The sequence below is a fragment of the Balaenoptera physalus genome, assembly GCF_965194825.1.
Source record: "Balaenoptera physalus genome assembly, chromosome: 4".
Classification (NCBI taxonomy): Eukaryota; Metazoa; Chordata; class Mammalia; order Artiodactyla; family Balaenopteridae; genus Balaenoptera; species Balaenoptera physalus.
This window is the reverse complement of record NC_138891.1, coordinates 139,903,663-139,930,449: the sequence shown is the minus strand read 5'-3', so window position 1 is coordinate 139,930,449 and position 26,787 is coordinate 139,903,663. Positions and strand designations below refer to the sequence as shown.

Sequence of the window (26,787 nt, the reverse complement as noted above, 5' to 3'; positions counted from 1 at the left end):
TAAATAAATAAATAAAAACAAATACTTAAAAAAAAGAAAAGGTAGTTGTGGAGCCAACCCTGTAAACATTGATGGATTCTATTTTTTGATGGAGTCACGTGATCCCATGCATGCCCGGGTAGTCACGGTGGGAGCACCGAGAGCAAGATCGATTTCTAAAGTGTCCTTCTTCCAAGGCTAGTTTCTACCTATGGGAAATACATCCGCATATGTGTGTGTGTGTGCACGTGTGTCTGTGTGAGAGAGAGAGAGGGAGAGAGGGAGATTGTGTGTACAAGGGAGAGATTATGAGAGAGATGGAGAGAGAGGAAGAGAAATAATTAGAGAGAGAGGGAAAAAGCACTTCGGGCAAAGGGCACTGAGATGGTTTCCAGCTGGCAGCTAGCAGAGCGAGCCGTGCCCTGGCCCTTATTTGCGGAGTCTGGCCCAGGGCCAGCTCCAGGAGTGCCAGTCTGGATTTAGCAAGCCTCAGAAAGGAGACTGAGTGAGGAGGTGAGAACAACGTTGCAGAAATAAAACTTTCTCTCCTTCTCGCTGAATTTAAATAAATGCATGAATAAATAAGTAGGCAAACAAACGAATAAATAAATAAATAAGAGAGAAGTGTGAACACCGGTTCCTTCAATGCCGGCCTGTGCTTTCCTTCAGGAGCTGATGTCCACCTGCCCTCCTGGCCAAGCCCTGGGGCCGCCTTCCCAGCCCGAGGTGGTCACCACAGGGATTCGGGATGGGCGGGGGGACTTGAGGTGACCCTGAGCCTGGCCTAGGGGCTTCAAGTCCCCAAGAAAGACACGGGCCCCCGGAAAGCTTCGCCCGCGTTCCTCGGCCGGCTGACCTTGGAAGGCTTCTTGGCCGTTCCTCTGTCAGGCAGGTGCGAAGCTGCGGACTCAGCCGAGGGCCTCTTTCCTGGGAAAGGAAATCGTTTTTGGAGAAACTGGTCCGTTTTCTTGCAAGGGGACAATGGAAGCGTCAGTAGCTTCCACTCTCAGGCCCTCGTGGAATCCTGAGATGCTCAGAATGGTCCCCTCAGAGGATCGTTACAGGCAGTTCCAGCTTTGGGAGCAACCTGGGATGTGTTTTGGTGGCGGCCACCGAGGGAAGTCAGCCTTGTCGTGGCCCTCGTCTTGCTCCTGGATGTCCGGTGGTGCTGGCCCAGCAGCCGCTGCCCGGGAGGGGGGCACGGCTGCCTGCATTTGCCTGGGAACTTGATGGGAAATGGCAAGCCCGGTGTGGAGCAAGGGGGGAGCAGCACAGCTTGTGGAACTGATGTCAACTGGTCACCGAGTGCCCTCCTGCCCCCCACTGTGGAATGTTCTGGGGAAACAGGAGGCAGACATGTATTGAACCTCTTTGTAGAAGAGACTTCTGCCCGTCTTTTCCGAGCTCCGTGTCTGCTGGATCCAGCTCAGTGGGGCTGGTCTGGTGTGTCCGTCAGGGTTCTCCAGAGAAACAAAACCAGGGGAAAGCACAATGCAGAGATTTACTGTAAGGAACTGGCTCACACAGTTGTGGAAGCTGTCAAGTCTGAGATCTGTAGGGTGTACCAGCAGGCTGGAAACTCAAGCAGGAGTAGATGCAACAGTCTTTTTTTGTTTTTTCAAATTTATTTTATTTTTTTGTACAGCAGGTTCTTATTAGTTATTATTTTATACGTATTAGTGTATACATGTCAATCCCAATCGCCCAATTCATCCCACCACCACCACCACCACCACCACCACCGCTTTACCCCCTTGGTGTCCATACGTTTGTTCTCTACATCTGTGTCTCTATTTCAGATGCAACAGTCTTGAGGCAGAATTCCTTCTTCCTTAGGGGAAGCTCAGGTTTTGTTCTTTAGACCTTCAGTTGATGAGATGAGGCCCAGCCACGTTATCAAAGATAATCACCTTTATTTAACATCAATGGATGGTAGATGTTAACCGCATCTATGAAATACCTTCAGACCAACACCTCGATTGGCATTGGATTAAGTCACTGTGTGCAGTGGCCTGGCCAGGTGGACGCAGGAAACTGACCACACCTGGTGCTTCTGGCCCCTCGGCTGGTCAGTGGTTAGTGGGGCCACTCCTTCCAGATTTCCAAATCAGCATTTCCTGGGGTCGCTAGTTCCCTGTCCCTGAAGGGGCTCAGCCTGGCTGGATGGGAAGTGTTGGGGGGTGTCGCACATCAGATTGATGGGTCACCAGGACCGGCCTTCAGGCTGTGACCTTGTGGAATATTGCAAGTGGGTGGTGAGGCACAATCTGCCCTTCAGAACATAACGGGCTGCCTGAAGGGGCATGGAGGAAGGAAAAACTCAAAATTCATCAGCGGAGCTAAGACCCGTTTCATCTAGAAGATTAGAAGAGGCCAGCAGACAGATAGAGGGCTGCCCGGGATCAGATGCGCAGATTTCGCCAGCTCGCTGCGTGATCTTTACACATGTCAGCTCCAGTTCCATAAAAGGGAACATGGACCTGCACTGACTCTGCTTTCATTCTAGAGACCTTGAATGGTCACCTGGCTGTACCAGCTCTGCCCAAGGTGTCAGGGGGCAGAGGCGCAGGTCATGGAGACAGGGATCGTCCCTGGAGGGGCTCGCGGCAGAGACACTGCAGAGGTGAGCGTGGTCGAGCACCAGGGACGAGGGTGCAGCTCCTCAGTGTGCCGCCTCCCTGCATCTTTCCGGAGACGATGGCTGCCTCACCCACCGCCTGGAAGCCCCAGGCCAGGGGTGCTGGGAGTTAGGGACTGCGGCAGGAAAAGAAGAGCATCTCCCAGCCCCCAGCCCGGTAGCTCCTTCTCATTGGCCTTGCGGAGTTAGGGACTGCAGCAGGAAAAGAAGCGCATCTCCTGGCCCCCAGCCCGGTAGCTCCTTCTCATTGGCCTTGCTCTGAGCTTTTGTGTGGTGGACTTCCACACAGTACACTTGCCTCTTGAAGTCGAGTTCAGGGGGAGTTTACGTAAGTCAAAAATCGGACTTTGGCTGGAACGTGCAGGCTGTTACCTTTGTGGCCCCTTGTTGCTCTTTTGCAAACACCCCCCGGGGGGAAGAGCCCCCTGTACAGCCTGGGCGTTGCCAGAACATGACCTAGCTCCTTCCGCATAAGATACAGTCCCTGGGGAATGGTCGTCTCTGTCCCTATTGATCCATTACCCTGGGAGGAAAAGGCCAAGGCTTGGAGGAGGGAGGAACTGAATTTCCCAAGCAAGTGATGGAATTCTGCAAAACCTTAGCCCCAATGCGCACACAAGCTCCTGAAATGAAATACGAGTGGTGAAATGAGATCTACTGCCATTATAACAGAGCTCTATAAAAAATAATAAAAGGAAAACAGGAGAGAAAGGAACCATGCCTTGTGAGCCAACAGGGATGTAATTGTGGGTTTGGCTTGGCGGCTGCCGTATCAGAGGACATGATTCTTGCAGACACTAATCCAATTGCACATTGTGTGGACACAAGACATCATTTCTCAGCTTCGGTGGTCCCCGACACCCTGCCTTTCCCCTTTCTTCACTCCAGCCTCACACACAAGAAACCCCCAAGTGTTCACACAGTGGAGACGTGTCAGTGCAACCCAGCTGGAACAGCTGTTCACAGAGGGCCCTGCTAGGGCTTCAGAAGTGCCTGGCCGCCAGCGAGCCCCTTGCTGATGGCCTTAATTCTATGTGAGGTTCCTAAGACTCAAGCCACTGCAGACGGGCAAGATAGATCAAGAAACACACACATACACACACACGCACACGCACGCTCACATACGGTCCACAAGAAAATCGTCTTCCATCACAAGCGGGCAGTATGGTGTGCAAGCCTTTACTCTCTCTCAGCATCCCTGTCTCGGAGATGCAGTCGACGCTCAGGCGGGTGGAGTTGGGCATCCTTCATCCTTCCACAGGCAGTAAAAGCTCCTGGTAGCCCACCAGGAAGTCGCGGCAGTTCCGTGCTGCCCACCTGGAGGCTCACTGCGGCTGGAATTGAATGACTCTGTGCGCCACACCATGAGTCCTGCTCCTAGCCCAGTACCCAAGCCACCTGGAGTCATTAATCTATCGGTGGAGTCTGTTGGGTCCCCTGGTGTGCTGATTTTCAAAGTGGGGCCCTAAGATCCGCTGCATCAGCACCATCTGGGAGCTCGTTAGAGATTCAGATTCTCAGGACCTGCCCAGACCTGCTGAGTCAGAAGCTCTGGGAGTGGGACCCAGCACTCCTGCTTTAACAAGCCCCCCTCCCCTACCCCGGGATTCTGACACTCACTGGTCTGAGAAACACAGCCCCGTTGCAGCATCCGGGGAGATAAAAAAATGAGAATCCCCGGAGCTGGATAAAGGTGGCCTATAGAGTGGATGATCTGGGAGAACAAAGTGCAGAGGAGGGTTCGCTCTCAGGAAGTCTGTCTGCCTAGGTGGAGGGGCACCCCGCTGGCCCCTCACTGCAGTGGCTTTTGTCTGGCTGAGCCTGTGAGGTGAGAGATTGGGCCTCGCCCCTCTCTGTTGTCTGGGAAGGAGATTCACTGTGTGCTGTGAAGAACTCCAGCCTAGGATCAGATGACAGGATGCTTTTGATGTAATATTTAAAAAGCATGCCGTCTGGATTGTGATGAAGATGACAGAAAAGGGGGCTACCTGATTGGTCCCTCTTGGTGTCAGACGTCCTGGTTATGCACGGAGTCATTCATTCATCCAACAAGTATGTACTGAGCACCTATTATGTGCAGTCACTGTTTTAGGTACTTGACATACAGTCATAAAACATACACAAAAATATTGCCTCTCTAAGTTCACTTTCTAATGGGAAAGACAGCCGGTGAACCAGATAGCTAATTAAAGGCTAACAGGTTAGATTGTGGTAAATGCTAAGGAAAAAAAATAAAGCAGGGCAAGGGGTGGCAGTTCTGGAAAGGGCAGCCTGAAAAGATCATCTCTGAGAACATAACATTTGAGTAAAGCCCCAAAGTCAGTAAGGGAGAAGGTCCCATGGTTAACCAGTAGAAGAATATTCCAGGCAAAGGGAGTGGTAAGTACAGAGACCCTGAGGTCAGCCTGAAGTGTTGGAGGACAGTTGTGGCTAATGTTCAGTGACCAAGGGGAAGAGTGATAGGAGATGAGGCTGGGTGATCATGAGGCCAGTGAGGGGCTTTGATCTTCACTCTGAGCGAGCTAGGAGACCGCTGGGGGCTGTAAGCAAAGGAGGGACGTGACGTCACTCAGATTTAGCCGGATCTCCCTGGCTCCTGTGTTGAAGCCGAGACCGCTAGGAGGCCCTTCAGGAGGTAGGGTAAGAGATGGTGAGGCCTGCATGAGGGTGGTTGCGATGCAGGGGTGGGAAAAGTGATTGCATTCTGGATATATTTTGAAGGTAGAACTGATGTGTTTTGCTGATGGGTGTGGAGTGAGGAAGAGGGAAGTGAGGCTGAGCCCCAGGTTTGGGGGGTGTACCCCAAATGAGGGGTGGACAAACCACAACTGGAATCCTCCTGAGAATCGAGCCTAGGCCCCTCTAAGTATCAGCCCAGACACAGGGGGCTTGCATTTACCTCTAAGAAGCACCAGGCAAAATAGGAGGAGCTCTGGACTCCTGGCCTGAGTGCAGGGGATCTTACTCATTAAACCAGTGGTTCTCAGCCACTGTGACTGTGCCCCCAGGGAGCCATGTGGCAGCGTCTGCAGACAGTTTGGACTGTCACACCTGTGAGGCGTTCCTGACGTCTAGTGAGCTGAGGCTACAGGTGCTACTCAGCGTCCTACAGCACACAGGACGGCATCTGCCCCCAAAAAGAATCATCTGGCCCCAAAGGTCTGTAGTCTCGAAGTGGAGAATCTCTGCACTAAACAGTTTATTTGTTGTTTACTCTTCATCATAGACTGTGTGCGCTATGACGATGAGTTAAGAGAAGCTTACGGTCCATCAAAGGTGAAAAAGATTCCGTGAGGTCGCATGACAAGTACAAGTTTAGAGTGATACTTTGGGCCTGGCCATAGCAGGGATGAGAGTATGACTCAGTTTCTCCAGGCAGGAAAGAAAGACTCCCAGAGGAGTGATATTAATATTTCTACAACACACTGTGATTTATTAATAGATTTTAGGATACAACATATCATCCAATTTCCTCATTAAATCTATGAGATGGCATTAAGATTATAGCCATTTTGTACATGGAGACCATTGCGTCTCCATAACTTAAGTCCGCCTGCCATGGGCCATGTGACCCCAGGCCTGTGCTCCTCTTCCTCCCTCAGGGCTGCTTCCTTTAGCCAGGTGTCACCTCTGTGTTGGCAGGGACGGTGGAGTTTCTCCAGGTGATGGATGAGCAATATGTCCGATTTTTTGTCTTCTGAGAGGCATTAAATCCAAACACCAACCATATTTTGATTTCTTGTATATATTACACAGTTAAAAAAAATTTACTTTCTTCTAATTTTACTTTATTATAACAGATCAATTAAACTGCACTCATCTTTACATTCCCTTCATGAGGTGATTCCAAACAGAACCACATTTAAAAAATAATTAGCGTGATGGGAGACCTACGGTCTGGGCCCCGTGGTGGCTCTCAGTAAATACTCATTGGGCTGAAATTAAAAATAAAAAATTCTCAGTTTTAGGATAGTGACTATTCCAGTTCCCTATGTGTCATTGTGTTGGAAGAGGTGCTTTGCCCAATTCCTGCCTACAGAACAAGATCTTGGCTGAAGGTCTTTTAACATCAGTTTTCTCATTTTACGTGGAATAGTCAATATTTGATATTTGAAAGCGGCTCCCTGGGACTGGTCTCCCTCATGCCTTTCTGCTTTGATGCATTGAGATTTGACTTCATGTATATTTCCTTACATTTTCTAGAAGACTTTATGTCTTCTTTTAGGACAGTGAAATTTGCAGCTATAATCACATTTGTTCCTTTCTGCCTTAAGGTTCTGAATCCGATTGGCATAAAAGATGTTTCCTAGTTAAGCTTGGCCACCTTCCAAACCTTCCAAGCTGTGGGCGGCTCAGTGTTGGAGACTGGAAAACTAGTGGTTTTCCCAACTGTGCTAGTGAGGTCGGGTAGTAATCGTTTGCCCTACTTGTAAGGGGCCTTGAGTCTTTGCAGACATCAGTTCATTGGGCTGCAGGGCTGAGACATGGATTGAAAGGGCCTCACTTGGGGAAGATTTAGTGAGAGAGCCAAGTTCTCTGGGGCTCCCTCTCTGTCTGGAGCAGACTTTTTCTCATCCCCCTTCCTTAGTAGCACTCATGAGCATCTTTGCCATTTCTTGGGGCGTCAAACGGATGGACACCATTTTGTAGAACAGCCTAAGAGCCCTGCTCTTCCTTATGATGTAAGTGAATCCCATCGGGTCACTGTGGATATTGACATTGGGACAAGGGCACTGCTTGGCATTTTCTATCCTGAAAGGAAAATCATCTTGGTTAACCAGAATTTACATAGCCTTTTAGGAAAATAAAACCCTGAAGCACCATAATGGCTATCGGGCTTAATTCTTTCCTCTCTGCAAAATGAAAGTGTTTTGAGAAAAACACACACACACGCACACAAGATAGAAAAGATGCCACATCTTTGTCAGGTGACTATTTGTAGACATCTTATTCTACAGAATACTTTATTCTAAAGGATGAATCCCCAAAGGATGCATTTCCTCCTCGGTTTTCAAGATCTAAATGTGCTGTGATGTTGCTGATACCCATTTTCGGCCGTTAAGAGAAATATACACTTAAACCATGAAACTTTCTCAGGGAAACTTCAGACCCCTTTTGGGGACAAAGAACTAACTGTTGGTGGTGACTTTTTAAATTAATTTCGTCTTCAACTGCTTCGGAGAAGGGAGAAGGGAACAGGCCTGGTGGGAAGGGGCTGAAATTCCAGGTGTAAGAGAGAATATTTAGTAAGGGTAAAAATAACACACAGCTGTGAAGACAAACATCTCCAGTTTCAGTTTGAGCCCAGAGTGCTACGTGAATCACTGCCGAGCTCCACCCGCTACTCAGGCCATGGGCTCTGAAGCAGCTTTTCCACTGCCTCTGATTCAGAAATAAACCAGACCTACAAATTACCCCGGCGCTTTCCAGACAATCCCCTCCTTGTCTGGGGTCCTAAAAATACCTTTTGTGGTGACTACCTCCATTCATGGCGAGAAACTTGATTAGGAGTTGGTTCGGTCGATTAGGACTAAGTATGTGCTTTTAGGATTCTTATGAAGAAAGCCACCTGAGGAGGGATTGATTCCTATGCAGGTTTAAGGCAGACTTGGGATGCGTGTGCCCTGGCCAGCCTCCTTAGGACCCTCTCGTGGAACTGACCTCTTTGGACTCTCAGGGTGGAGCTGCCAAAGAAAGCCTCTCTAGTCTAGCTTCATCATCAAGTTCTTAACATGAAGTCACCTAATAAACTGAAAAGAATATTTGGGAAGATAGTGCCATTCTAATAAACTGTAATGGGCTGAAGACTGCACGGGAGTAGACGTTCGCTTGCTCGTCCACAAAAGGGTTGGATGGGATATGGACCGTGGTCTTCCAGGGCAGAGTATGTGGGGCTGGGGAGAGGGGCTTCACCCACCCAAACGCAGGCACCACGAGAACAGGGACACTGCTGGGTCCCCAGCACCTGGGACAGTACCTGGCGTAGACTCGCTCTGTAAGTGTTTGTTACACAGATGAATGGATACAGAAGATGTGGTACATATGTACGATGGAATGTTACTCAGCCAAAAGAAAGAATGAAATAATGCCATTTGCAGCAGTACGGATGGACCTGGAGATTCTCATACTGAGTGAAGTAAGTCAGAGAAAGACAGATATCATATGATACTGCTTATATGTGGAATCTTTTAAAAAAAATGGTACAAAGGAACTTATTTATAATACAAAACAGAAATAGACCCACAGACATAGAAAACAAACTTATGGTTACCAAAGGGGAACGGGAGGGGAGGGATAAATTAGGAGTTTGAGATTAACATATACACGCTACTATATATAAAATAGATAAACAGCAAGGACCTATTGTATAGCTCAGGGAACTGTACTCAATATTCTGTAATAACCTATAAGGGAAAAGAATCTGAAAAAAAATATGTGTGTGTGTGTGTGTGTGTGTGTGTGTATAAAATGCATACCTGAATCACTTTGCTGTACACCTGAAACTTACACAACACTGTAAATCAACAATACTTTAATAATTTTTTTTTAATGAATGAGTTGAGGAGGCCCAGGGCCAGATGGCCGAGGAGAATCTAGGGAGTGTGGATTTGTCGGAAGGCTCTGTGGGCCGAGGAAGGGCTTGGGTTGCACGTGGCCAGCGTGGACTTGTCTTTGTGGAAGATGACCTTGGTAGCAGGAAAGCAGACTCTCTGGAAGTAAAGCTCAAGAATACTCCACCCTCTAATTTATCCCTCTCCCCCCCCTTTTGTCTTTGGTAACCATAAGTTTGTTGTCTACATCTGTGACTCTATTTCTGTTTTGAAAATAAGTTCATTTGTACCATTTTTTTTAGATTCCATGTGTAAGCGATACCATATGATATTTGTCTTTCTCTGTCTGAATTACTTCACATATACACACTACTATATATAAAATAGTTAATTAATAAGGACCTACTGTATAGCGCAGGGAGCTCTACTCAGTATTCTGTAATAACCTATATGGGAAAAGAATCTAAAAAAGAATGGATATATGTATATGTGTAACTGAATCACTTTGCTGTACACCCGAAACTAACACAACATTGGAAATCAACTATACTCCAATGAAAGTTTTTTTTTAAAAATATGCATTTCAAATGTGAAAAAAAAAATACTCCACCAGCATGTGATGGAGAGCAAGGCAGGGGAAAGCCGTCTCTAAGTGCAAGAGGAATTCAGGAACGAGAAGGAGGAGGGGGCTTGAAGAATGGGTAGATTTTCGAGAGGACTGGCAGGGTTGCCTTCACCCACTAGGAGAAGTTATATCGGTCGCCCAAATTCGATGTTGACTTGCCTTGGGCTTTCTCTCAGGCCTGAGCGCCTCCACTGACTGTTGTGAAGTGAGGGTGGATCACAGATTGAAGGTGGCTGGTGAGCTCAGCCCTGTCACTTGGGGCTGCGTTCAGTGACATTCCTGGATAAATGAGGTCCATTCACACTCAGCTCAGGGCACAGTGCATTCTTGTCAAACTAACGGTCACATCTAGGCCATTTCACTGCGGGCTGTTTCTGTGATGGAATCTGCCCTGCTGTAAGTAGACGCTGATGTGAGAAAACCAATGTCAGATGTCAAGTTTATTTTGTTTTTCAAAAACCAAAGCCCTAATTTTAACGTCTTGGTACATTTTTATAGGCACATTACCCCTTTTCAAAGAAAGGGATTATGTATGGAAACAGCTAAAAGAAGCTTTTGTCTTGGGCTGGGGTCCACTTAATCTTAAAAAAATTAGATGGACTACTTTCTCAGTGGTCCAGCTTCTGTCCTGGTCCTCAGTTCTGTCTTCTTAGACCCACGATCTGAGTCACAGGCATTCCCACTCTCCTCTCTGAGCACAGACACTTCTTGTCTGATTTCCTCACACTCATGAATGTTCACCCATCATCTCTGCAGAGCTTGCACCCTGCTGAGCGCCTCAAGGAAGGTTTCGGGAGGAACATATGATGTTGAACTGTAAATTGAGGTGGCCACCTTTTTTTTAAACCAGACTTATCAAAATTCGTATGTATGTCCAAATAAACATTGCCGCCTTTAGCGTCTCCCAGGAGGCTCTGCCTTTGTCTGCACAGGGCTGGCCCTACTCATCTCACATCTGCCGCCCTATCCATGACTGTCTTCAGGGCCACTCCCAGGATATTCTTCAGAAAATACCCAATAGTGATGACCTTGAGTCTTCTGAGGGTCCATCCCATTATGTGTTATGTCTGTGAAAGACGATTCGTGTGGAGTTACCAGGGGAGGTCCTATAGCATGGTGGTCAAGTCCTTGGACTCAGGACCCCAACTCTGTAGGTTCAAATCCCAGCTGCTCCACTGCTGGTCGTGTAACCTTGGGCACAACCTGCCTCCATCCTCTCTGCAAGTCACCTGTAATATTGCTGCTGCTTGTTGGTATTTGACCTCGTGGAATTGTGTGGATGAGATGAATAATAACAGCTAACACATAGCATTTACTGTGTTGTGTGTTAAGCACCATTTTGAATGTTTCACTATAACATGAATACATAAAAAGAGTGTGGAGCCATCCCTAGCATGAGTAAGCAGTCAGATACGGGATAGAAGATGAACCAAATAAGGTCTGTAAATATTTGTTTGCCCACCATGCGTTAGGTAAATTTCCCAGAGGCAAATTTGAATTTAAAACATGTAAATTAGAAGACTGTGGAAACTGGAATATGTAGCATTCCATCTCTCGAGATTGTTTTCATTTTTTAATCATTTATTTTTTATATTTTTGCACCCATTTTTCTGGTTGGCCGGTTCTTTCCAAAATCAGTGTCAAGAAATGGTAAGCATGGAGCGCTGGCTGAGGAAATACAGTCTCCCAGTTCCTGTAGCTGAAGCAGCTGAGAGCTGTGTGATTGGAGCATCCTGCTTTATGTGTGGTATGTTCTCAGGTCTGTTATGGGATGCTGGGAAGGATACCGCTTGCCGCATCCCCCAGTTCTCTTCAAGAGAAGCCACGAGAGAAACGTCTCTCAAGTTTCAGCCCAGGAAAAGCTTTGCTTCTGCTGAATGACTGGTTCATGTGTATCTTTTTGACACCTTGAATTGTCACAGGATAGACTTCCTTTTTTGCTTTGGCAAGTAGAAAGTTCAGAGATAGATTGATGTCCTACCTTGAACAACTATAAACAGTAAGCTTACTCAATGTGCTGATTTTATCTCTCGGTGAATTGCTTTTCTGCCCTCATATACCCTTCACTTCCATTCCTTTGACCATTTATGTCTTGTGTGCATTTTTGCAGTTCACCTCAAATGTCACATAGTTTGAGGAAGGACAGGGGAAGAAGGTATATTCAGAGCCACCACACATACACATAAATATAACTCTGGAGTTGCAGAGGGAAATGTTGGACTCTCCTCCTTAGAAAAATGTTAATATAAGCTAAGCATTTGTTCATCCAAGTAGCTTCTGGAGAGTCTTGCCTGGGGGCTTGGGAATGGAGTTTCCCAGCCCTCTGATTCTGTAACCCTACGAGAACCCAGTGGAGTTTGGCAGCATGTCTGACTTCTCACCTTAATTTAAAATATAGTAGATTTTCCAATTTATTTGATATTCTTTGCCATGTTCTTTCATCATTAATTCATAATACTAGTATGTTTTAAGAAGTCAGTGATCATGTTCTCAACTCACCTTAATTCTCCAAATGCTACTTAAGATTGATTAATTAATTGAGGCTCAACAGGCCATCTTAGTTGGGCATGTGTCTCCTGTTACCAGAAGGGCACCAACCCCCTATCTTGTTCATCATGAAGGTTGAGGGGGTCTTTCTACATTATTTCTCTATTTCCTAGAGTGACCGCAATTACACCCAAGTGGCATGGAAATCTGTTAGATTGCTGCAGAGATTAAACTCCTGAAGTTGTGTGGCCCCAAGGATGTTTTAAGGGACTTGGAGGCCGATACACCCAACTTTTCGGCACCCCAGTTGTTGTCCAATGCCTTCCTGAGATTCTTCAGTCTGCATCAGCCTCCCCCTCTCAGGGCAGCCCCAGCCCAATGTGGGATTTCTCCTGCTGTGAGCGGTCTTCCTGCCTTCTGTCCCCTCTCCCTGGTGCCACATACTGTATGGGGTTGTCAAGACCAGTGTTTTGTGGGTTATAAATAGAACCCAGACCTGAAAATGTGAATCTGAGAATATGGTTAAGACACAGTAATTTTTTATTTATTTTATTGTGGTAAGAACACAACATGAGATCTACCTTTTAAACCAATTTTTAAGTGTACCTTATTGTTGACCAAAGGTACCAAGTAGTGCAGCAGATCTCTGGAGCTTTTTCATTCTACTTGACTGAGACTTGATGCTGGTGGATTAGTAACTTCACCACTTCTCCCTCCCCCAGCTCCTGGAAACCAACATTTCACTCTTTTGATTCTCTGAATTTGACTTTTTTAGATACCTCACATACGGGGGAATCGGGCAGTATCTGTCTTTCTGTGACTCTGGCTTTTTTCACTAAGTATAATGTTCTCAAGTTTCATCCAAGCTGTCATCTATTTCCAAATTTCCTTCTTTTTAAGGAGAACAGTATTCTACTGTATGAGTGTACCACATTTTCTTTATCTATTCATCCATCAGTGGACATATAGGTTGTTTCCACATCTTGACTATTGTGAGTGGTACTGTAGTGAACCTAGAAGTGCTAATATCTCTTGCCTGATTTTAATTCTTTTGGATAAATATGCACAAGTGGGATTGCTGGATCATATGGTTGTTTTTTTTAAAAAATGTTTCAGGGAACCGCCATACTGTTTTCCAGTGCAGCTGTACCATTTTGCATTCCCACCAACAGTATGCGAGGGTTCCAATTTCTCTACATCCTCACCAACACTTGTTATCTTTTGGTTTTTGTTTTTATAATAGCCATCTTGACAGGTGTGAAGTGATATCTCACTGTGGTTTGACTTGCATAATCACTTTTCCATGCCCTTAAAAGATAGAGTCTTTGAGAGAAATATCTTGAACCATGCTTATTAGCAATAAAGAAATTTATGCCCCAAATAATAAGACAGAGAACTTTCATATTCACCAATTAATTACCCATTTAGCAGGCATCTAATGAATTGCCTTAGAACGTTCACAGGAACTGTTAAAGAACACATCTGTGAATACTAAGAATATCATATTTAAAGGGATGCTCTTTGCTACGTGCATTTCAAAGAATGTACTGAATGCCCAAACCCTTACCATGTTAGAATAGAGAACATGAGATCCTCTGTTCTAGGCTTGGTACAGGTAGGATACCAGGCTGTTTGTGGGAAGCTTCTCCCTGTGACTTCTCGGAATGCACAACGAAGGTAGAGCTAAACAGTGCAGTAAGCAAGGGGCAGATTTCCAGTGTGGATCTTTTCTTACCACAGCTGGGCAAAGAGCTGAAAACACATTTATTGGGAGACTTTTCAATATACACTTTGCAATTCTCTGAATCATGTTAAGATTTCTTTTTCTTAAAATAGCAGTGTCTAAATTCCATGAAAAAAAAAAATCCTCCCCCAGGATTTCCCTCTCTTTCTTATTTCCGTCTTTTTAGATGCGCTCTGGATGGGTCACACATCTGCTGTGCTGGGGAATGAACAGTCCAGGGGCAAGGATGGTGGCCTAGACTATGAATCGTGTACGTATCACAGTGCACACCTTAAGCCAGAGTAACATGTGGGGCAGGGCCTTCTTGATGCCTTTCTGAAATAAAGATCTGTTTTACCTCTTAAAGGGCCGCCATCCTAGCCGTCTTACCTTTACTGGGTGGGGCTGTCTGTGCGGGGGTTATGAGTGTGGCCAGTGAGTAGAGGCTGCCCAGCTTCAAGCCTCAGTTCTGCCTCCTCCTGCCTCTGAGACCTGGAGCAATTCCCTTCTCTTTTGTGTCCTCAGTTTACACCTCTGAGAAATGGAGCTAATGCCAGCGGCCGCTGCACCAGGCTGTTGTGAGGATTGGTAACTGTTAAGCTCTCAGAACACGGCGACATATATATATGCTACTCTTTTGCTATTAAAATTTCCAAGAGAATAAACAAGGCGAAATGACTGAACAGTGAGAATAGAACACCTGGGGCCCCTTTAACCAGTATTTATTGAATACCTGCCTTGAGTCTCATATGTCAGTGGCCCTATGGGGTGACCTCTCCCCTCTTTGGGGTTGGAGTTCTGTTAGATTTATTACTTAGATTCAAAAACTATTTGAAGTGATCACAAACATGGTTCCCTTCTGTCTTCCTCTGAAGCTAAAACAAAATACAGTGGGAAAAAGACAATTTTTTTATTGAACTGAAGGTACAACATTTGAAAATAGGGTTTCATGCTGCTGTTTTTTTTCACAATGAAAGCTGGCTGGAAAAGCTTAATGAGATGAATTATGTCTTCTGGTTATAAGATGAAGACAAAGTAACCTTATTGAAGACTGCCCCTGTTTTAAATACTTACACATATTTTTGGAAAGCTCTGGTAAAATGCAATTTAATAGCTCATTATATCTCTGTATTTGATGAGGGATCTATTTTAATGCCATGGGAAAACTGATTTGTTCCTAGAACTTTAGTCCTCAGAGATGGAAATTGAACAATAGAATTGTAAGAAAATGGGAGAGTTGGAATGTAGGGTCCATAATCCCCCATGTTTCCTCTTTCTATAATTCTATATACATCTCTTTGACTTTTAACTTTTTAGATGGATAACTGCCTTGCTGGAGAAGAAAGAATTTATGGTGCCTGATATACAGCAGGCCCTCAATAAAAAATGGTCTAAATGGAGGAGTGAACGAATGAATCTGAACAGTGCTCATCTTAGACCTTACAGAGGTTACTTGAGTGACACTCATCACCTAAGTAGCATCTAAAGTCTTTTTCCTAAAGAAACAAACCCCTTTAACTCTCTTCCCTAGTAACTTCTCTCCTTGAGACCAATAGACCAAAACATACATACTCCGCTCAACTGATGGAATTTTCCAAAGGGAAAGGAAACTAAGTCTCAAGTGAAGACATTCAGTGTTTTGATATTAGGATGGGTCTTTTAAAGATAAATGTTGGAAGCCAGGAAAAATAGCATCAAGAGGAAATAATGCACGTGTAGGCAGCATTGGAAATATAGAGGGTTCCACCGTGGGAACTCCGACTGCTATTATTTTTAAATTTCCTTCATGTTAGTACAGCTGTGAGGATGCCATGAAACAGGGTTGTGTATTTCCAGGCCCATGGTAGGAACTTAGTCCTGGACGACCCCAACTATAACCTCCATCCACAGACATACCTGCTTCTCCCTCATCATCAGCCCTAAGCTCCCTCCATCAGCACCAGACATGTGCAAGGGACGCTGAGAACACATCTGTATTTTCAAAGTTACCAGACGCTGAACAAACTTTTTCCAGGGCCTTTGGTCTGCTCTTCCTGTCCACACCCCTGCCACGGCTCTTGGGTCAGAATGACCCTCTCCACCACACCTCAGTCCTGCCCCACCCAGAGAGTGCCCTTCTGCCTCAATGCCTCAGACCATCTCTGACTTGAAGATCATGTCCATGCCAGGCCTATAGTTCCAAGGTTCTGCAAATTGGCTGCAGAGTTCCAGCAAACAAAGCGTGGAGGGAGACAAAGGAAGGCTCACTGGAGGGGAGCCCACAACCATCAGGGCCTCAGACATTGGGATGGAAATCTAAAATCCAGTGGAGATGCATAGATTCCCAAGAGTATGAAAAATCCTGTGTTGGGTAGCACTTGAGAGGAAATTTCCAGAAATCCACCTTAGAAGACATAACCCAACCATCAAGATCCCTCAGAAAAAAACATTTTTCTGTTTCCTGGTTAAGCTGCATTTTCTACTTGGAGTTTCCCCATTATGTATGATTTCACCATGTCCAGTAACTTTCAAATCTCACTTAAAAATTTATATTCCCCTTTTTTCTTTTTTTAGAAAGGCAGGTTTGTCTTTATCCAAGAGGCCGTGGCTGTCTTAATGAACAGTCGCCCTGTGAGCTGTTCCCCAAGGCCCAGCAGCTGACTCCTTTCTGCAGGCACATAGCTGGTTTCACCCCCCATCCCAGTCCTACAGGGCTGCTGGGGTCCCCTGTCCTGCCCCCTCCTCTGATCTTCCTGCATGCACCTAAGCCAGGAACACTGGGGGCCTTCAAACTCTGTGTCTAAAGATTGGCTGCAGGGATTTGAAATTGAGTGCAAGGATTTCGTTCTGAGGTTGTGAAGAGGCATGCACTCTAGGGTAAACCTTGCTGAGGGTCGTCTCCCAGCATCTGTGTGCGTGGCCTGTTTACAGTCACACGGGGAGAACAAGCGCCAGTTCCCTGCTCCTTGCAAGTGTTTCCAATCAGTTGTCACGGAAGGGGGTTTGACACGACAGTTTCAGAAGGAGCTGGCTGGAGAAATAGAAGCCAGGTGGCAGCTTTGCTTCCCACGTGCCTGCCCTCTGCTTCCACTGAGCAAGGGCACTGTCTTAGTCTGCTCGGGCTGCCATCACAAAATACCATGGACTGCGGGCTTAAACAACAGTTCTGGAGACTGGAAGTCCAAGATCAAGTTGCTGGCAGGGTTGATGTCTGGAGAGAGCTCTCTTCTTGGGTGGAGGATAGCCACCTTCTCACTATAAACTCAGTGGCAAAGAGGAGAGAGAGAGAGACAGAGAGAGAGAGAGGTATCTGGTCTCTTTGTCTTCTTATGAGGGCCACTAATCCCATCATAGGGGCCTCACCCTCAGGACCTTGTGTAAACTTAATTATCTCCCAAAGGCCCCCACCTCCAAATGCCATCATGTTGGGATTAGAGCTTCCAAATATAGATTTGGAGGAAACACAGCCATTCAGTTCATCAGAGACACTGCATTTGTCCTTTCACAGTCTCCTCCCCCTTCCTCACGCCCCTCCACCCTGCCCCTCCTCGCTTCTCTGGGTATCACGCGGAGACAGGGAGGAGGGCTCTGGGTTGCCGCAGTAATGGAAGGATATGTCTTCTTCCCCTCCAGGAACTCCCCCGATGAATGCAGCATGGCCAAAGGAGGGAAGATGGTGGGTAGCACGGACACTGTCGCGATGAATTACAGCGGCTACATGGAGGAGAAGCACATGCCGCCCCCAAACATGACCACGAACGAGCGCCGAGTTATCGTGCCAGCAGGTCAGAGGCTTGGTCAGCCACCCACGCCTTCCTAGAGCTTCGTTCAGGCTCTCTCTTCTCGCCCTTGGCGTTGGTCACCCTCCACTGCCTGGAGCAGTGGTTGTAAATGGAAGCCAGCAGAAGTTGGTCCACCCACAGTGAAATGTTCACTGCTCTGGGTGTGTGTGTGTGTGTGTGTGTGTGTGTGTGTGTGTGTGTGTGTGTGTGTGAGAGAGAGAGAGAATCCATGAAAAGTGACCTTTCTAAGGAAGAATTGGCTTTTCTCTGAGGTTATTTGGTGTTAAATAGCCTTCCTTTTATGAAGTGCTATTCATAATAGAAGGTAGGCTTTAAAAGTTTTTTTTTTTTATCTGGCAAAATTAAAAGTTGGGAGCCCTATATTGTTTGATCTCAAACTCTGAAATTCCAGCTATCACTGACCTATAAACACAGACTCTTGAGAGCCAGAAAAATTCTTTACCAGAAGTAATTCTAAACCCAAGCCAAAACAATAGCTCTGGATTTGAGGAAAATGCCAGGAATTTATTTATTTAGCAAAACTAAAGGTAATAGGAAGGATGCCTTAAACCTCCTCAGAGGAAATGCACTACATAAAACCAAAAATATCACCACAACGATAGCAGCAGTGACAACCATCACTGCTCAGTGGGTCCTGACTCTGTATGAGGTATTTGGTGAGCGATGTGGAGACAGAAATTTTGGTGTCATGAAATCTTGGGAAATAGGTAGTGTCTTTGTCACAAGTGCCCTGATGAGGAAACTGAAGCTTGGAGAGGTCAGCCTGCAGTTAATAAGAGGCCAAGTTAGAGCTTAGGCCCTTCTGACTCCTTCGTTCTCTTCCTTTCGGGGGGTTGGAATGAATCTCAGCCCCTTGCAGTAGCCCCTGCCATCCCATCACCCACTGCAGCCACCTGGTCCCCCTCTTGTTCTGCCTCAGGGGCTGAACTTGCTGTCGCCTCAGCCCGAAACCCCCTTGATTCCAGGGAGTTCTGTCCTTCATCGGGGCTCTGTGCAAACATCTCTTCAGAAGCCTTTCCCGACCCCTCCATCCAGAGTCACCCCCTCCCCACTCCACCCAGTGACTCTCAACCCCCCACCTGCCTCATTTTCCTTTATTGCCTTTATCCCCAGCTGTCACTATAGTGGACATTTATGTGAAAGCTCTCTTATTATCTCCTCCCTCAATAGAATGTAAGCCCCACAAAGGCCCTACCTCCATGGCCAAGTGCAGTACCTGGTGTGTACTAGGTGCTCAATGCATGTTAACCGAGGGAGGGATGGATGAAGGGGTGCCTAGCTACTGGGTAGTACTGCCCAGTCTGCTCCTTGTTGCCGGAGTAATAAGAGGTGTGCATGGGTGAGGTTGGTGCAAACTTGATTCTCCCTTGCCCCAGAAGTCACCTCTGTTCACCTCCATGAAGTGTGATGGCAAACGGGTTCAAATCCCCTCCGTGCCATGATTGCCACCCCTGCCCTTTATTCTGCATCAGATCTCTTCCAGTGGACTTGTGTTCCCATTGCTTTCCAAACAGGAGAGTTCAGAGTGCAGAGTCCTTGGCAAAACATCTGACTTGGGTTCATGGACTGGGTTTCCCTCCAGGGTTGTCACTGTGGCTTTGCAGCAAAATGATTTGATGCAGTTAGTTAGGTACGAAAGGGGTCAGCCATCCCTGACCTCGAAGCACACGTTGTACGGCTTTTATAGGAGACAGTGGAGAGAGTCTCAAGTGTGCCTTAGGAGAGGGACAAAGCTGGTTTTCGTGTTTCTTGAGAGACAGTTGACATTTATGCAGAGGGCATGTATTTGGTTTGATCATGGGAACTAAGCTGCATTCCTGAGACCCATTACTTGTTACTGTGACTTAGAACAGGAGGCATTTCCTGTTGAATGGGAAGAAATATGGAAGGGCAGATGTCTGAGATGCCCATCCTGGATGTGTGGTACCTAAAAAAGGCTTGAGAACAGATATGTGCCTGGAGAGGAGTGGGAAGGCCCGGATTCTGTTGCCTCGGACACTGGCTGAAGCTGAACGGGATGACGTAGAAACCCAGAGGATGTCCGCCCAAGCCCATCTTGCCCTTTGCCTTCCTCCTTAAGAAAGTATTTTCTTCAGTTTAAGCAAAACAGAGTCTTTAGTCCTCTAAGGTGAGAGAATCAATCTGAGGAGAGGCCCACGTTAAAGATGCTTATCTGGGTTCTGTGTAGAATCGCAGACCCAGGAGCTAAGCCTGGTGCCATTATATCCTTTTAACTGACGAGGTCCTATTTCTGTCCCGCCAGCAATAGCCTTTGATGTCATCAATATCCTTTCCAGTAGGGCCAGACTTGCGGCTTCCTATGTTAAGTAAACTGTTTAGAAAACAGGAGAGATATTTACATGGGAAAGAGGCAAAGAAGCAATTTAATCAAGTCAGAGCATCCACCATTTGTGATCTATGTAGTAGGTGCTCATTAAACGTCAGTCGGTTGGGTGGAAGCCTGGTCGCACAGATTGGCTCATATTAAGTTTTTGTGTAAAGGCTGGTTTCATCTCCTGAAGAAAGTCCTCTTTCAGCTGTTCCCTCCTTTGGTTGCTTCATGCCAATGCAGAGGCAGTTATTCAGTTAACAGGGTTTGTAAGAGAGCTCATTGTGGCTGGTTTTGCAAGTTGTGAGTCTTTCAGTTATTGGTCAAGCCTCCTGTGTGTGTGTTCATACACAGACACACAGATGAACACACACACACAGAGCTACGTTGCACAATCCAGAAAATCCCCCAGTGTAGAGATGGCAGGACGTGGGGACCACTCTGTCAGCTGCTGCCTCTGTACCTTAGGCCCCAGCTCTGGGATCCAGGCACCTTACTCAGGCACGTTTTGGGTGTAGAGAACTCTGCATACTTAGGTAGAATTCCCCAAACCTGGTTCTGACTGGTTCATATTGTTCCTACTACTTAAACACATTGATTGGCACTCATAAGTGCAAATCAAGAAGATAACCAAAAAAAAAACAAAAAAAACCCCATTATTTACTCTGAAGCACTTGCACCATCAATCACCTACATACTGACATTCATGTCCTAGACCTAAAAATGGTCCTGATGCACACTGGCCCGAAGATTGGTGTGTTAGCGAGAAGAAAAAGTAGAACCTGGGATATTGTCTGTGTTCAGATTGGGCTCTTGTACCTGAATTCCTCACTTCTCAAAGTTCCTGGTTTTGAGACTCACTGTCTTTAACTCAAGAGCTTTAAAGAAACTCATAAAATAACCCTAATGAATAAATATATACCTTCATTGGATATATTTACACTCTCTCCTTGTTTCCAAATGGATTTAAGAAAGCTCACACAAATATAAATAAAGGAACAAGACAGAATCCATTTTCAGAGTAAACAGATAGAGAACATGGGCTAACGTAAGAACTTACAGACGGTGATACCAGGAGGGGGTTTTGTATGTTTATGTATATATGTATATATGTTTAACGCAAACTTTTAAATCCTGCACAGTTGCAAAAAGCGGGTGTTATTTGGGTCCAAGGTGTCAGCAGGCTGTGTGAAGGGGATGCCTCAATCAATACATGCCTCAGTGTCCCTAGAATAAAAAGAAAACAAATGTGGGAAAGACGGCCCAGGTATTAATTCTGAGTCGAGAGAAAAATGTGTTCCTTGGTTTATTGTAGGAGGGTAACAGGGAAGGCACAAGAAAAATAATCAGTAGAGATGTCAGACATTCTGGGAAACCCTGGCTTACACCTGTCATCCTGGCAAGGTTGGTGATTGTGCCCCTCTGCCTCAAAGTGTAGTGGTTGGACAGTACATCACACCTGTTCTTCCCTTCTTTCTCTCTCTTCCTCCCTTCCTTCTTTCCTCCCTCTTTCTTTCTTTCTTTCCCTTTCTTTCTTTCTTTCTTTCCCTTTCTTTCTTTCTTTCTTCTTTCTTTCTTTCTTTCTTTCTTTCTTTCTTTCTTTCTTTCTTTCTTTCTTTCTTTCTTTCTTTCTTTCTTTCTGTCTCTTTCATCATCTATCAATCATCTATTCTTTCTATCATCTGTATATCTATCATTTATATCTATCTATCATTTATCTATCTGTCTCTATCATTTATATCTATCTATCTTACCTGCCTGTCTATCTATCTATCTGTCTATTTGGTGTGAATATCTGTATATCTAGGTCTACATCTCAGGGGGTTGGGCTGTTTCTTATGTTCACAGTTGTAGATCAAAGTATCATTCAGTGAAATCAGTCTTAATAAGAGGGGCCCTAGACATGGGACCCAGTTAAATGGCGCTTTGTTGGCTCAGCTTAATTTGGAGGCTGACTGGGGAATGTTTCTCCCAAGTATGATCAGACCACTTGCACCAGGATTCCCTGGGAGACTTGTGATTTAAAAACGCCCGTCTCTAAATTTTATGAATCCCGGTGTGGGGTTGAGGATTCTACATTGTTAACACATTCCTGTGTGATTTTCATGAATTCTAAGGTTTGAGGTGCTCTAAGCTAGATAGAAGACACTAAATAAATTTTGCTTTCATACACCTTCATTATTTGAAGTAAAGGCATCATTTAGAAAAGGAAGTTGGCAAAAGAAAGAATTGTCCTAAAGCTTTTCCCTTCAGATGGGTTTTGGGGGCTGTCATTGGTTGGCACAATAAATTCTGTAAAGGTCCTGCATCAAGGCACTCACAGGGAAATCCAGGGCCATTTAAGGCACGAAACGCAGTGTGAGAGCTGAGGAAGAGGCCCGGCGGCTCCATTCATTGGTGGCAGCGCTGAGCTCCATTCAGACAGATCAGATCAAGCGCAGTACTCAGCCTTATACATTTTACTGTGTTCCCATCAACAGCCGAGACAACTCGGGGACAACCCGGGAATCTGACTTCCAGGTGGTATTTCCACTTCTTGTTCACCAAGGCTGTGAACACAGATCGATGTTTAGAAAGAATGGGTCCCCATTGTACAGTGGAACTAATATGTGCTAGAGAACGTAGGTTTTGTGATGTCTGAGGAAGCTTCCTCTGCAGCAGTGATGTTGTCACTCCGTGTGCCGAGTGGCCTCCGCCAGTCGCTGTTATTTTTTTGGCCTTGACAATATGCTCAGCGATGTGCTAACTGAGGGAGCTGGCAAAGAGGAAGGCACGGTCTTCATCCACTTTTCTTCAGAGTTGCAAAATGCTGACCAAAATGCAACAGAACCTCTGGTTTCAGCAGCTTACATCATTTTGAGAAGATTTTTCTTTTTCTTTATTTTTATTCCCTAAAATGGGTGCTAAGGCATGGGGCTTTTCAAACACTTCCATTTTTATTTTCTAAATGTCCACTTTGAGCACAGATGCTCATGGGAGTCAGAAGTCTCAGAGACAAAAAGTTGCCACATTCATCTTTTAACTGGCTCCCTGTCTTCATTCATTCATTCATCCATTCATTCATTCATCCATCCATCCATCCATTCATTCATTCATTTACTGAGCACTTAGAATATTCTAGTCACCAAGAATAAAAGCTCTTATATGATTTAAAACCCCCTGTTCCCGGCCCCCAAACACACATGGCTAGAACTTCTTGTATTGTGTCTTCCTCAGGCCCTCCCTGCAGGGCAACTTCTACTCAATGCGCGAGGTATTTACTGAGTACTTGCTACTCTCACACGAGTCACAGAGGAAATGACCAAAGCCTGTGAGAAGCAGATAAGACCCAGCCACATGAAGTTAAGTAATTCGTGACAGCAGAGAGTATGATTAAGAGCTCAAATGAATGATTCAGACAAATGTTTCAAAATAGCTGAGGAACAAGATGACTATAAACATGACTAGTAAAGAAAAGCTTCCTTTGTTCCCTGATGACAAGATTTCTAAATCCCTTTGCAGCCTCCACCCTACCCTGTCCTGCCCTCCAGTCACATCATTCTACTCCTGTGCTGCGTTGTCACAAGTGTCCTTGCCCATGCTGTTCCCTCTGACGGAATGCCCTTCCTCTCTCTGCTAACAAATCCTTCTCACTTTTCAAGGCATCTTTGAAATCCACCCTGTCTAGGAAGCCATCCTTGATCTGCTGGCACCTTCATTGCTTCTCTGCCAACGTCTTACCAATTCTTTCATCGCCACACTTTATTTCGTTTTATATTATATTCTATAATGCATCTGTATACTGGATATAGCATTTAATTCCATGAAGGATTTGAGATGCCTTGTGAACTAAACTACTGATAATCATGTGAACCAAGCTACTGATCAGTTAGGAATTAGAGATCAGTACTAAGGCAATTACAAGTATTTATGGAAAACCAAGGTCACATGAAGGAGGAATGCAGCCATTTTGGCCACAAGCTTGGCCAAGATGCTGTAGCTGAGATTCCAGTATGGCTCTGAGCTTCCTGGTGGCCAACGTAAAAAGAGCCATTTGGGGAATTAATGCCTGTTTACAAGAAAGTTTCACAGGGAAGGCAATGTTTTTATTGGTGCAGAATCCTAAAAGCAGGATCCCTGGACTTTATGTTCGGGCTTCACTGAGGCTACAGTCGTGGCCACCTTCCTGCCACAGTGGCAGTACCGTGTAGCGGCAGCCTGCTTCTTGTGACATCCTCCACGGACAGAGTGAGTTACATTAGCCAACAGCTCGGTGCAGGCAGAGAGCATATGCCCAGTGTGAGTCTTTGCTGGTCTGGTTTCTTAGAAAGTCATTATTTTGAGTTTTCAGAGTGGCAGAAGTCTCTCATCACCTGCACAGGGTCCTTTCTACATATGACATCTCCAAGCTGGGCTCGAAAGCAGACGAATAACAAGCAATAGAAGAATACACTCTCCAACCAAGCCCAGATGACCAACATATTACTACGATTTAATCTTATTAGAGTTAGTTATTTATAAGCCTGTCTGTTCTGTTAGATTGTGAGCATCGTGAGTTGGTGATTATGTCTTTTGCATATTCTTCACCACCAGACAAAGCAGCAAGCTCGTGGCCCGTGTGCAGAAGTCAGTAAACATGCATTTATTCGAGTGAATGGGAATCCAGCTTTAGTTAGTGGGAATCACAGAATCATAGGAGATGGATGTACAAGATTCTTGATGATCTTCGTTCAGCTTTGCATTAGTCAGGGTTCTTCAAAGAAGCAGAACCAATCTTTCTCTCTCTCTGTCCCCATCTCCCTGTCTGTGCTTTACTCAGTCCCACAATTCAAATGCTGGTATCTTCTGGAAACAGCCTCACAGACACACCCAGAAATAATGTTTAACTAAATATCTAGGCATCCCATGATCCAGTCAAGTGGAAACATACAATTAACTATCATAAAACTCTGAAACATGAGAAAATCGGGCCCTAGGGAGGTGAAACAACTTTCCCGAGGACACACGCGGAGATGGGTGAGACCAGAGCCAATTCCCAGGCCTGTGCTCATTTATACTTAAAGAACTTGTTGGTAAAGCTACACATTTCTTTTTTCTTTTTTTTAGATCGAAGTATAGTTGATTTACAATATTGTGTTACTTTCAGGTGTATAACACAGTGATTCAGTATTTTTGCAGATTATGCTCCATGGTAGGTTATTATAAGATAATGGGTATAATTCCCTGTGCTATACAGTCTATCCTCGTTGCTTATCTATTTTATACATAAAAGTTTGTATCTGTTAATCCCACACCCCTAATCTGTATCCCCCTTTCCCTTTCCCCTTTGGTAACCACACATTTGTTTCCTATAAACTATACATTTCTTTATTTTACTTTGTCATGCCTCTAAACACTTCCAAAGATCTCTCCCATGATGTCTGCATTATGGAATGTGTTTCTATAAGCTTCTGGTTACAATTTTTTATGCTAAGTCAAGCAACTAAACAACCAAACCAACTAAAACTTAAATCCTAAAGTCAAAACTAATTATATTTTTAAACTATGAGCTGAGTTGAGGAAACTGCCATTGGGTTATACGTGTGACTGAAATGATAAAGACAGAAATAGCAACAGTCACCATCTGTTGAGTGCACACTGTTGTCAGGCAGTTGGCCATGTTCTTTATTAAAAAGGGATTATCTCACTTAAATCCCACAACTATCCTATGGTCTAGGGACTATTTATTATTCTCACTTTACAGATAAAGAAACTAAAACTAGGGAAAATAAGATAGTAGCCCAAGATGTCCTAGCCAGTGATGTGGAGAGCCAGAATTCTAACCCAATTCTGTCTGAATCCATAGTCTGAGCTCTTATTCCTATCCTACATGATCAAAAATGTCCAGGAAGAACACAAGGTAATAGAATGATGGAATAAATTTGTTAAATTGTTGTAGATTCTGAAATGGCCTTTTCAAAGGAGATGTAAGTAATAAGTCAAGGGATAAAGAAGATGTTCAAGATCGTCTGTTGCTCAGCCCTTAACCTTTACATTTCCATGATGATAATGATTTCTCTGTTTCTCCTGAAAACCAAGAGAAGAATCGCATTGAAAATAGCTTTGATTTGGCAAGAATGGCTGGGTGGATGTTAGTAAATGTAGAAAAAAAAATTAAGATAGATGATTCTGGTTTGGTTCATCCTGTACTTAAGGTACCCACGGGATACACACAAGGCAGTTCAGTGGGCCCATGTAGAGCATAGGGTTAAAATTCTTTATCATGGGTCACTGCACGTGAGTTCTAAACGATGCCATTTTCTGGCTCTGGGAAGTCATTTAATCTTGCTGATCCTTAGTTTTTTTGGCACTAAAATAAGGATGATAGTAATGCCTACCTCATATGGTGCTGTATGGCTTAAATAAGACATATGTGTGAAGTGCATCAACAGTGCTTGGGTTATAGTGATACCTCCAAAAATTGCAGCTCTTCTCTTCATATTTGGTCAGGCGTTTGGGAGAAAGCCCTAGACTCAAGGGATAAGCATGTATTACGGGTTGAATTGTTCCCCCACAAAAAAATATGTTGACTTCCTATTTCTGGTGCCTTGGAATGTGACCTGATTTGGAAATAGAGTATTTTCAGATTTGATCAAGTCAAGATGAGGTCCCAAAGGTGGGCCTGATAAAACGACTGGTGTCCTTATCATAAGGG

General features: G+C 45.1%; 1 protein-coding gene across 5 annotated transcripts in view; it reads left to right on the top strand.

The window, feature by feature from the left end:
* The window catches only part of ERG (ETS transcription factor ERG), a 293,551-nt gene that overhangs the window by 232,735 nt on the left and 34,029 nt on the right, over positions 1–26,787 (top strand). For all 5 annotated transcript variants that reach the window (XM_082458823.1, XM_082458824.1, XM_082458827.1 and 2 more), the window contains one exon: positions 17,616–17,767. In XM_082458823.1, the coding sequence (XP_082314949.1) occupies positions 17,616–17,767 (152 nt within the window). The remainder of the gene's footprint in view (positions 1–17,615; positions 17,768–26,787) is intronic.